The 12,327-nt window shown below is 42.0% G+C and overlaps 1 protein-coding gene across 1 annotated transcript in view; it reads left to right on the top strand.

Moving 5' to 3' along the window:
• The window catches only part of CNKSR3 (CNKSR family member 3), a 93,758-nt gene that overhangs the window by 46,387 nt on the left and 35,044 nt on the right, over window positions 1-12,327 (top strand). Inside the window, exons 2-3 of the mRNA XM_045805386.2 lie at window positions 5,428-5,591; window positions 12,013-12,215. Coding sequence (XP_045661342.1) covers window positions 5,428-5,591; window positions 12,013-12,215 — 367 coding nt within the window. The remainder of the gene's footprint in view (window positions 1-5,427; window positions 5,592-12,012; window positions 12,216-12,327) is intronic.

The following is a 12,327-nucleotide window of genomic DNA, read 5'->3' as shown; positions in this document are numbered from 1 at the left end:
TCTGAAATTAGTTTTGCTCCATTAATCATATTATGCCCACATAGAAACCAAACCATACTGAGCTTTGGTTTGAAACCTGATTTTTTTTTTTTTTTTTTTTTTATCCTTAGCAAAAGACCATGTTTGGGAGATAGTATAACATAGTGGGTCAGGGGTGTCAGCCAGTTGGGAAGGCAGAAGAGCTTTGATGTCAGGTCTTTACTGTTTAACGTCTTTAAAAGTGTTGGGAATTCCAAGAATATCGTGGTTAGGTCTAAACGTATGACCCGAGTCTTGTTTCCGTCCCATCTCCTTCGTAGTGGAAGGCCTTGCACATGGTAGTTGCTCCATAAATTGTGTTGAATTAAATTGAGTTTGTGTGATCTGTAATTGATTCCCCTGGTTGAAGAACACAGTATCCCTGATTCTATTTGCGTCATCTGTCACTTGTGGCCCTTAAAAGTCCTGAATAAGACACGAGTTCATAAGCTTTAGCTAAACCAATTTCTGAATCAAACAAAACAAAACCCTCTGGTTAAAACATCCTTCAGGGATCAGAAGTACTAGGTGTAAAATGCTGTAAGACCACTCTGGGCTCATTGTATTTGTAGAATTATAGTTTTTGCTGCCTTGAGCATATAGGCCAAAAGCATAGCCATTGGGAGGTCCTTCCAGTGGGCCTCACCTGCAGATCAGAGGGTGATCTAGTCAGTGACCTAATTTTAGTCTCCTACAGGAAAGAAGAAGAAAATATCTCTACATTTTCTGTAGTGGGGCATTTACTGTAACTTCTTCATCTTCATGGGCATAAGCCTTCCCACATATTATAGAGATTAATTAATAAAGAATAATTTTTAATATGGGACAAGTATCTTGTCAAAGACTGGGATTTTACTTTCGGGTTTTGTTTTGTGTATGATCCTCTCCTTAACGTAGAAATGACCTTCTTTAATCTTGCAGCATTGGGACTTGAAGCACGTACCTGTAGATGCGATCACAGACCGTGGTTTCCTTCTCTCTAGTTACTCTCTTGCATAGGAAAGTAAAATCAGGTGGCTTGGACATTGGTGTGACATTAATATTTTTGTGAAGTTCCTTGTCTTTCTTCATGCCTTCATTTATTCACTTCACAAATATTATTAAGCACCAGCAGTGTTCCAGATACTGGGGGATAAACAACGAGCAAAGGGAAGCCTCCGCTTTCCTGGTGCTTCTATTCCGGTATCAGTCAGAACACATTTTTGGGTGGAATGGATGATGATGGCAGACTCCCATGCTTGGGAACACCTCCTGGGGAGGACAATAATAATCTCTCATTTACTGTGTTCCCGAGGAGAGGCTACCTAAGCATTTGGTCTCCCTGGCAACTTTTATTCCGAACCGTTAGGAAACGGAGGAGCTGAATAAATCACATTAGAGTCATTACCATGTGCTTCATAGTGTTCTCAGCCCATTACGAATAACTAACAGGTCAGTTTCCTTACGGATCTGTGCAGTGGGTAGTGCTGTTATCCCTGTCTTACAAACCGGGGAGCTAAGTCGCTTGCTCCAGGAAGCAGGAAGTGGGACTAGTACTGGTGCCCAGGCCCTTCGCCACTACCTTGTCTCCTTCTACCTCTGGGGTGAGAGGTTGCTCTTTTTCCTTCTCCCATTTGGGATTTCTTTGAAAGTTTAAGAGTGTTCACTGACAGATTTGGGGACAGTGGAAGGAGTCTGGGCCTCCCTCCCTGTGGTTTGCAGTCTTCGGGAGCTCCCTGATTCTTCACATGGAATTATGTGTTTAATTTGTGTAAATGGAATGTGTTTAATTTTATTTAATGATGTGTTTCTCTTGGTTCTGCTAGACGTTCTGTAAGTTCCTCGAAGCAAGGATCTGGCAGATAGGTACATGTGACAAATAGGTCAAAGTGTGTATTGCAAATTCTAAAATGATTAGACCAGTGTACTTGAAATTGGGGATTTTCCCGTCCTTTGTGGGACTGCATGATAGTTTAATTTAGCTGGTTGACAAATGTTTAACTGTATTCTGATCAGTGGGATGTGAATAATAGGTCATAACATATTGGAGTAATAAAACTGGGGGCACTGTTATATAAAACCTAGCATATTCAACATACGTGTCCCTTGGGAGGAAGTCTTTATGCCATTGTAGATGCTGTTTGTAGGTAGATAGCAACATGGCATTACTACTTGATAATCTCCTGCATGTCAGGGATCTTTTGATTGTTTGAGGTTAGGTCATTTATAGTCCCTTGGAATCCTCAAGGACATTCTGCCCCACCCCTTTCAGGGAAATGTTTTTCTGTATTCTTCAAATTCTCAATCTCTGTTCATATATTTACAACCGTCATCCTATCGAGAACCCTCATTGTACCTCCCCCTCAACTTTCCCTGTGTCCAAAATATTTTCTCTTGCTCTCAAGCTACTTCTGAAATCCTGTTCCCTCAGTGAAAGTCTTCAGTTAATTAAAAGAGGAATCTGGCCTCATCTTTACTTCTACTTATTACTCAGGGATGACATTTAACGAAATCCACGGTGCATGGTTCTTCCCTTATATTTTAATGGACTGATTTATTCTGCACATGAAACCTAATAGGAATCTCTGTTTTATGCTTTACTTTGCGCAATGAGCTTGCTTGGCACAGTAAACATGAATTTCAGTTCTGCTGGTCCCTGGTCCTTGTTTATTTTGTTTGAGAAAGAGTTTATGACATGTGGATGAAGAGGAACTGAAATGCTGTTACATTTGTGTTGGTTTAATGGGACTGCCATAAAAAAGCACCACGGACTGGGGTCATGAGTACAGAGTTTATTTCCTCCCAGCTCCAGAGGCTGGAAGTCTGAGATCCTGCTGCTGGGAAGGCTGGTTTCTTTTGTGGCCTCTCTCCTGGGCTTGTAAATAGCTTTCCTCTCCCTGTGTCTTCACGCGGTCTCGCCTCTCTGTGTGTCTCCTCTTCTTATAAGGACACCAGTCATCTTGGATTAGGGCCCATCCTGATGATCTCATTTTAACTTAATCACATCTTTAGAGCTTTATCTCCAAATACAGTCACTTTCTGAGCACTAGGGGTTAGGACTTCAACATACAATTTTGGGGAGACACAATTCGGCCATAGCAAAGTTTAAGTGTATAACACGGTTGTCCTAAACTTTTACGACAATTAAAACAAAAATTCCTTTTAAAGCTTAAAAATAGTCAAGGGAAGAGGACATCCTAATAGAAGATTGCAGGATATTGCTTGTGATCTGGGTTAGAACCGGCTAAGGGATTTGGGGTGAAATTCATAGTAATGAAGACTTTTTTTGTTTGTACTTTCCCAGTTGTTTGGATTCAATGACAGTGCCTTCTAAGTACTTCTAAGGTTTTGTGATTCTCTCATAATAAGTGTTTGTAATTAGACCTTATTGCTTATTTAGGAAGATGCTTGAGGAGGAATTTTTACAATCCCATGTTTCCCAGGTAGAATGTGAAAGAGGAGAGCTTGTGTCAAACAGGCCTTGATTTGAATTCGAGGCCTTCTCTTCTTATAGCAAGCTGAAGGAGATGGCTGTAAAAATCCTTCTCTAGGCATCTTACTAGCTGTGTGGCTGTGGACTGGTTGTGTAGCCCCCGTGTGCCCTAACTTAGGCATCTATAAATTGGGAAGAGAGCTATCAGGGGCTTTTCTTGGCTCTTGGCACTTGTCACTATTGCTTATTGTAGATAGATGTCGTCCCTCTGTAGACGACCCTGGGTGGCGGGGCTCTGAAATGTAACCCCTGCCCCCTGGGTAGGGGGATCGGTCTCCATACCTGCTGTCTTGGGTAGTCTCCAGTGCCTGTCTGACTCACGTGCCCTGATGGCCACTTGTGGCTCGTGGCCGTCTAAGTGGAGCTGGGTTTATGTCAGTGTCTCTAATCTTGCCTGCTCTGTGATGGAGCCTCTCGGCGAGATAGATGTCACTTGAGGGAAGTTGGGTGGGTTCTAGCAGATCACCTTAAAATGATTTTTTCTTACCTCTTCTTCCTGTATTTGATGGGGTCCCCAATAGTTATAAGGACATTGTTCTTTTTATGTCTTCTCAGGAGGCAAATGATGAAAGTTTGTGGGGCCGAGGTATCATTTAGCCTAAGACATCACCTTTTAAGATCCACAGATGTTAGTATTGCCCTAAGTGCTGAGTTTCCTAGTCCAGAGAACCCACATGGCAGAGCTTTGGTGAGGGCTCAATGAAGAGAGTGTGTGTGTGTGTGTGTGTGTGTGTGTGTGTGTGTGTGTGTGTGTGTTTGAGGGTGGCAGAGGACAGCTGCGTGCCTTCCACCTACTTTATGCTAGCTAAATTGAATTTTCATCCTCTGTGTTGGGATTAAATTTTTATAAGCCTCATTGTTGAAAATACTAAGGTGGCTGTTATTATTAGGTTTGAATAGACCAATTGATGCAGTGTAAAATTTTATTCCAGTAAAACCATTGAAACAAGTTGATCAGAGAGTTCTCTATATGGGCATAAAGATACCCAAGTTTTCTGTTAAGCTTACCTATTTTACCTATTTTAATCGTTGTATAAGAGCATTAAAATACAACAGTGTCGGCAGTAGTATTTGACCTGGAGAAAGTCCCATGAGCGAACCCATTGACCATTGACTTTCTCTGGTAACACTGCTGGTATCATCTTCTTTGGATTCTGTATTCATCAGAACTTTTTCAGTTGCAAGGGACAGAAACCCAACACAAACAAGCTTAAGCTGGAAAGGGAATTTATTTCTATTTAAGTGAAAAATTGTAGGACTCGAAATATCCTTAAGCAGGATTAGATCCAGGAGCATATAGGATATTATGGGAGCATTTTCTTTCCCTCAAATGGATTTTTTTCAGAAAACTGGTGAGAAAAATGACTGCCAGCATCCCCAAAGTTGTATCCTTATGACTTCCAATTGGAAAGGAAGAACCTCTGTCTTACTATGTCCATACGTTAAATATCAGAGAAAATTCTGATTGGTTCTGTTTGGTCATCCTTGAACCTATTACTGGCGGGCGGGTAGAATATTTTGGCCAGCACCCATGGCAAAGCATCTTCATTGGCAAGGCCACTGGGATCACATGGGCTGCGACAGGGCTGGTGTACCCTCCCTGCCTCGCAAACAAACATATGTCTCGTGTACATAACCAACATTTCCAAGTCGGCAAGGGTTTAGTGTTTATTCTTTTAGTTAAAAGGGAATGGGAAGGTAACCACCATAAAATTGTGCTAAATCCATTTGAATATCTTAAGCTGCACATTGCAGATCTGTTTGAGATGACAAGATGATGACACATCTGAAAAGTGTCCATCAGGTGGGGTGTACATTGTATAGACAATCAAATAGTTGGAACATAATTGGAGATTCCTGAGGTTGATTTAAATGTGAGCAGTGTTTTGAGTAAAGGTAACAAAATGATAATAATGGACTTCTGCTTTTTTTGGTAGGGTTAGATGATTGCCTGCAACAGTATGTCCACAAGTTTGAACGGGAGAAGATAAATGGAGAGCAGCTGCTGCAGATTTCCCATCAGGATCTTGAGGAGCTGGGGGTCACACGAATTGGACACCAGGAACTTGTGTTGGAGGCTGTCGACCTTCTCTGTGCACTGGTTAGTTCGGGAAAAGATGATCTGTGCCATGATGATGTTCTTCAGAACCTCCCTCTCTCAAATTCTCGATGTTCGCGATCTAGCATAGCATCGTTTTCTATAAATGCGCCATTGAAGCGAAGCATGAGCTGAAGACAGCATAAAAAAGGAAGAAAGGAAATCGTTTTCTAGATGGAGAGGTGGCAAACTGTGGCCTGAGGGTTAAGCCTGGCCCATTATTTTTTGTCAATAAAGTTTTATTGGCATGTAGCCCCGCCCGTTCATTTATGTGTTGTCTGTGGCTGCAGTCATGCTAGGCATGGAATAGTTGTACCAGGGATTTTGTGGCCCCCAGAGTCCAGTGTATTTACCGTCTTGCCCTTTAAGAAGCAGCTTGCCTTTTACAGAAAAAAGTCCGTGTTCATTTCATTTTCTTATCTTCTGTGGAGAGTACAAAGAGGGAGATCGTTCTGAACGATAATGCCATCTTCTAAACTGCAATGAGAAATAGGTTCTGATTTTCTTGTCTGTTTTTGTGACTGTGAAGAGCTTTTTTATGTTTCACAGGTATTTGTGGTATTTAAATAACCAATGCTTGTGCTTCCAGTAACCAACCTGTGCAGTGGTGGCTAGGTGGGAAAAACTTTGAACGTAGTTACACTTTGCAGATGATTGAGCTTTGGCCTGAACGTAAGTGAGTTCAGTCCTGCCGGGTTCTGACTCTTGCACGACACCTGTGGCTGCGTGAGTAACTTTTTTAGGCGTGGGCTAAAAACACCTGTTTAAGGCACTGTGTTTACACACTGGTTGCCCTACGGTGGGATACATGTCTGTCTGTTACGGTGCCCTGCTAAGGATGCAGTCAGGATCCCCAACTGTCAGGATTTGGACCTACTCCGCAGCATTCAGGCTGGGTTAAGTAATGCCGTGAACCTGAGCCAGGGGTATATACAATTACATCACTGAGAATGGTGGGAAAGAATGTGCTCCCGATTATTTTGCCATTGCTGGTCTGCGTTCCGTTGATTATATAACACTTGCCGCATTGTGCATATTCTTCTTCTTAAAATGGACAGAGCTTTGTCTCCTGCTCTGAGATGCGCTGCTCTTGTTTACAAAAGTAATGGGGAAATTATTTGTGGTTGATAAATGAGCTGCCACAGGGGAGACGCTGTGGCCAAGTGGTGTGAGTGTTGGCCTGGGAGGCAGGCTTTTTGCATTCTAATCCTGGCTCCGCTACACACCCCTCACTCTGTGAGCTCCAGGGAAATGGTGGTGTCTGTTTTCCCCATCTGTCCAGTAACACTCTCTGGATGTGGCAGTACTCTACCGTGTGTGTTGCATTGCCCAGAAGATGTCTCAGAGTCCTGTTTATTATTAAAGCTGTATGGGTTTTTTTTTTTATACGGTGAAACATGTTTGAGTTTACTTTTATTATACTTTCTGGGAAGATCACTTTTCCATCTTTTCTGCTCATTTGATTTGTCTCTTTCAACTTCAAGGAAGGGCTTTGAGGTACATTACTTTGCAATCCACAGTATGAGAGGAGGAAGGGTCAATTTGAGGCACGTAGTGTATAGCAAGCCAGGTAAGAAGCATAGCAACTGCCTCTCTGCTCTTGCCCCTTCCCTGCCTCTTAAAATATTGGACTGAAGTGAACAAAGCTGGACAAATGCCAGAACCTAAAGCTGCATTTTATCTCCTACAATTTCCTTCTAATTTCCTTTGTAGACAAAGTTTGACCTCAAACTCATTCTGGACATGCTTGGTGCAGTAGACTGCCAGCGAATGCATTTGACAGGAGGGGCACAGGGGGGGTTCTGAAATGAGTGTGCCTTTTCTGGGTTGGAGAGGGTTTTAGAGAGTTTGATTAAAATGTTTTTTCTTCTTGATATAATATCCTCATAAAATGTTCCTATTGAAATGCATATGTTCATTATACTTTTCAATCCATTTACACTGTATAGATCTTTGTGTATATATAAATTGGTGACAATTTTTCACCTTGAACAACCCATCCCTTGGGCAGTTAATGTATATTTGCAGTGGGCCCTGGGGTTATAAAAGAGGTTGTAATGTAAACTTAGTTTAGTGAATGTTGGTTTTGTGATAGACAGGATATGAATAGAACGTAGAAGAAAGAGGAAAAAACAAACCACTGGAAAGTTCTGGAAAGAACAGTGCAGATAGAACGGATAAAAACCTAAAATAGGGAATAGCTATGGGTAAAGATTCCAAAACCAGTGAGCAGATGGCCCACAGATAGGTAGTCATGGATAGAGAAGAGAGCCAGGAGAGAACACCACTGCCTCAAAATACTGACCATGGCCTTGTATCATGAGGTGGAACCAAGACCACTTCTCAGGACTGAATTCAAAGTCTGAGACCCAATTTTTCTCTGCCTCTATGGTAAAGACTCTAGAGCTGCCCTTTCCAGTAGGACAGCTATTTGCCATGTGCAGCTATTTAAATTAAATTAAAATGAAATAAAATTCACTTCCTCAGTTGCACTAAGCTGTATTTCAAGTGCTCATAGCTGTTGGTGACTAGTGTCTACCATATTTGGGCACTTGCAGATAGAGAACATTTTCATAATTGCAACGAGTTCTATTGACTAACAGTGGTCTGGAGGGTGCGATTGAGAGTAAGAAAATATAATTGTAACCCGTTTTTGTTGCCAGATCAACCAGACCCTAGTTACCAAGACAGGCGCATATATATATATAAATATAAATTAATTAATTAAATATAAAATACTATATATGTTTTAAAGACTTTATTTATTTGGAGAGAGAGAATGAGCATGGGCAAGGTGGGAGGGAGAGAGAATCTCAAGCAAGACTCCATGCTGAGTGCCAGAACCTGTCACAAAGGCTCCATCTCATGATCCTGATGAGATCAGGACCTGGTCAGATGCTTAACTGACTGAGCCACCGAGGCGCCCCATATTTTTAAGGTCGAGGTTGGTTGAGAAAGTGAACAAAGTGGGAATCAGGAACACATGTTAAGTGATGCCACCTAAATGTGTGATTAAGTGAAATACCTATAACATGTTTGCCTGCCCAGGACACTTCTGTGCACTCATACCTCCCTGAGATTATTCATTTCATCCTTTACCCATCTATGGCAAATCATGAAAAAATGTTATCCTTCTTTATGAGGAGAAATCATGCCAGAAGAGTAATCTTTGCTCACAGTTCGTATTTAACTGGATCTTGCTTATGAGTGTATTAAATGCCCTTGGGAAAAAATGTGGAATATATCTCTTAGGTTGTGACTTAATTGAGCCAAGTCAGTGAGATGGTTTAGACTGTGTGTCTCTGGTTCTCCTTGATCACATGTGTTAGATCATGAACAGGGTCGGGAGGAATGGGAAAAGAAGGTAGAAGAGAAGTAGAAGATTCATCTTTAGCTAAAATGTGCATAATTACGGCACCAGAAGAGTGAGAATCTGCCTTTTTCCTTCTCTCTTTCCTGTCTCCTGTGTGATTTCCCCAGCCAGACCAGGGAATAACCCCCTGATGGCTAACCTCTAATGAAGTGAGATCTCAGCAGAAGGGTTTGTGTATGTGTTTGGATTTTCAGAGACTCATTTCATTTCTTACTTGGTTTGTATCTTGATACTTTTATCTTAGCACAGTTTCTGAAGGGGAAAAGTTTGAAGGAAAAGATTAATGAAGATAATCAAATCTGGTCTGAGAAATTATTCATTTTCTGTCTTTCCTTGTGGGGCAGTGAAGTCAATAATCCTTTCCTGATTATGTTTCTACGTCAGAGGTTCTCTTGAGTGAATATAGTCAGTTTCTTGTTCTCTTTTTGTGTGGAATGGGGTGGAAAGGGAAGGAATTGTCCTTCCTTTGATCCTTCTTTCTATCTTGTTAAAGTTGTGCTCCATTATAGCTGCATCTGTCCCTCCTTCCAGTCCTATGATTTGTTTTGGGTGGGAAACCAGAATCACAGCACACTGAGTGGGAATGAAAAGAACCAGTTAACAAGAAGCTACACTCCCCCTTTATTTTAATATCAAAAGTGGTAGGTTTGTAGGAGATCAAGGTTTAACACTTCTCGCAACACTAAAATGCATTTAATCCTCTTCGAGTTCAAGAAGTAAATGTTGTGGGTAGTAGTAAGAGTTCCAAGTAATTTCTGGTGACATGGACTCTAGAAAGCTGACTTTCCTGCTTTGGGTTTAGAACTCTTTTTTTTTTTTTTTTTTTAAAGATTTTATTTATTTATTTGACAGAGATAGAGACAGCCAGCGAGAGAGGGAACACAAGCAGGGGGAGTGGGAGAGAAGAAGCAGGCTCATAGCTGAAGAGCCTGATGTGGGGCTCGATCCCATAACGCCGAGATCACGCCCTGAGCCGAAGGCAGGCGCTTAACCGCTGTGCCACCCAGGCGCCCCTGGGTTTAGAACTCTTGATAGAAGTTGGCAGGCTGAGTAATTGACTGAATGAGGGAACAGTTCCCCGTAATCAGTCACAAGTCCTTCAAAACAAGCTTGTCATGTGGCTCTTTATCCATTCACTTGTGAGTCTTTGATTCTTTGGATTTAAGAAGCATGATGAAAATCCGTCTTTGTATTTTTGTCTTCTCTGTTGAAGGACAATGTCATATTTTAGTCTGTAGAAAATGCCAGGAAAAAAAATGGAGGGATATGAGATTTGGATAGACCATTACTATTAATACAAAGCACTCATTTTTATTATGAAATTTTATTTCATGAAATTATGAAATTATGGATTTATTACGAAAATTTTAAAGCTTGCAAAAAATAGCTTCCAGTTAACGGATCTGAGGAAGTATTTTTATATATTTTTTAAATTTTTTTGGACTGCACTCTTCTCAAAATGTCTATCTCAATTTTTTAAAAAGCACTTTTTATTTTATTACAGACAGCAGCATAGATTTAAGCTTCATGAACATTTCACTGCAGTGAAAACTCAGCTAGAATGTCTGTAGTCCGTGTCACCAGAAATTACTTGGAACTTTGATTACTATGCAAACATTGACTTCTTGAACATCAGGGGATGGAACAGGTTACGACAGAATGTGGGGGGAGGTAGGCAGCTTGTTAGTTTGCATAGATCTAGGGCCACTGGCCACTTTTCTCTTCCTGGTCTACTATGTATCCTGTTTTCTCTCTTCTCCTTCCATTCTGTGTTGGGCAGAGAGCGTGGACGGGGACCGTGCAGCATGGCAATCGAAACCTTGTGCCCTTGCTGCTGATGGCCTTCATTAGAATCCCACCTCTCCACAGATGAGCTGGGTGGCTTTGGGGAATTAAGTAATGGCTCTGTGCTTCAGTTTCCTCACCTGAAAAGATCCTGTCATTCCCACCTTCATGTGCTCTTCGCCTGAGATAATATTTGCTGAGCACTTAGCCCAGTCTCGAGATGGCATAGAGTAAGTGTTCGATAATATCGGTCATTCTGTTATTCCCGCTGTTTCAGTGGCACCACATCCTTGCTTTGGGATGCTATTGCAACAGTGTAATAGACCCCAGAAATAGCTTCATTTTTTTGTTAAAATAGTGAAACACCACCTTGGGATATGTACATGCAGTTGTGTACAGAAATTCATCCCTCCTCCCCCCAAAGTCATCTCAGATGTGGGTGTTGTCCTCTGGGATTTGTTCTCTACCTAAGCACCTAAGTAAGTTGAACATTATCCAGAAAGAACACAGGTGAGAAACTCAAGACACGGAAATTACATTTCAGGTGAATTGACATGTGGTCAGTGCTGCTGTTTCTGGGCAATTGAGTCTCACCTGATGGAATTCGTCTGTTCAGTGGCTACTTTATTGTCTGCTGGGCTGCCGATTTCATAGTGAGCCAGACACAGAACTCGGTTCTCGCAGCCTTTGCATCTCCGTGGAGGAAGATGGTGCCAAACAGGGTGGTTCGGAGAAGTGGCAGATCGGTGATGAGCTAGAGAGTGAACTGAAGGGGCGTTTGGCAATGTCTGGAGACATCTTTGGTTGTCAAAACTAGGGAGAGGGTGCTACTGGCCAGGGGTGTTGCTAAACATCTTGCGATGTACAGGAATCTTCCCTCTCCCCCTCACCCGAACTGCAACAGAGAATACTGGGCTTTAAATATCAGTAGGGCTCAGGCTAAGAAACTGCTCTAAATAGTCAAGGAAGCCTCAAAGAGAAGGGAACCTTTGGGTTAGTAGGTAAATATGAGAAAGAGCTATTCATGCAAAGATTTGTGACAGGAGCATTTTGAAGTAGCAAGAACAAAGTCCCTGAGACAGGAGTGAGCTGGAGGAGGGACAGAAGAGGCTGGAGTGGGTAAGATCAGCCCTGTGGGTAAATTACGTAGGGTTTTATGGCTGTCGTAAGAGTTATTTAAGTTGCTCAGTGGGCTTTTGAGTTATGATGACAGTTTAGACATTGTTGATTGTTTTGAATTTTTCCCTTTGATTTTATTTTCCACAGAATTATGGCCTGGAAACTGATAATATGAAGAACTTAGTTCTTAAACTGCGAGCATCTTCCCACAACTTACAAAATTACATAAGTAGCCGGCGGAAAAGTCCAGCTTATGATGGAAACACTTCCCACAAGCCCCCCAATGAGTTCCTGACTTCTGTGGTGGAGCTAATAGGTGCTGCTAAGGCCTTGTTGGCTTGGCTGGACCGGTAAGTGATGCGTGCGCTTGACCGTCCGAGCAGGTGAGGGCCCGCACACTGGCCTGTCTGTTGTCTTAGAGAAATGAGCTGGTGTCCTTTTCCTGTCCCTTCCACTGCACCT

The sequence above is a fragment of the Ursus americanus genome, chromosome 11, assembly GCF_024610735.1.
Source record: "Ursus americanus isolate L20-20 chromosome 11, mUrsAme1.1.p, whole genome shotgun sequence".
NCBI classification, from domain to species: Eukaryota; Metazoa; Chordata; class Mammalia; order Carnivora; family Ursidae; genus Ursus; species Ursus americanus.
Note: the sequence above shows the minus strand (reverse complement) of the source record. Positions and strands in the feature narration are given on the sequence as shown.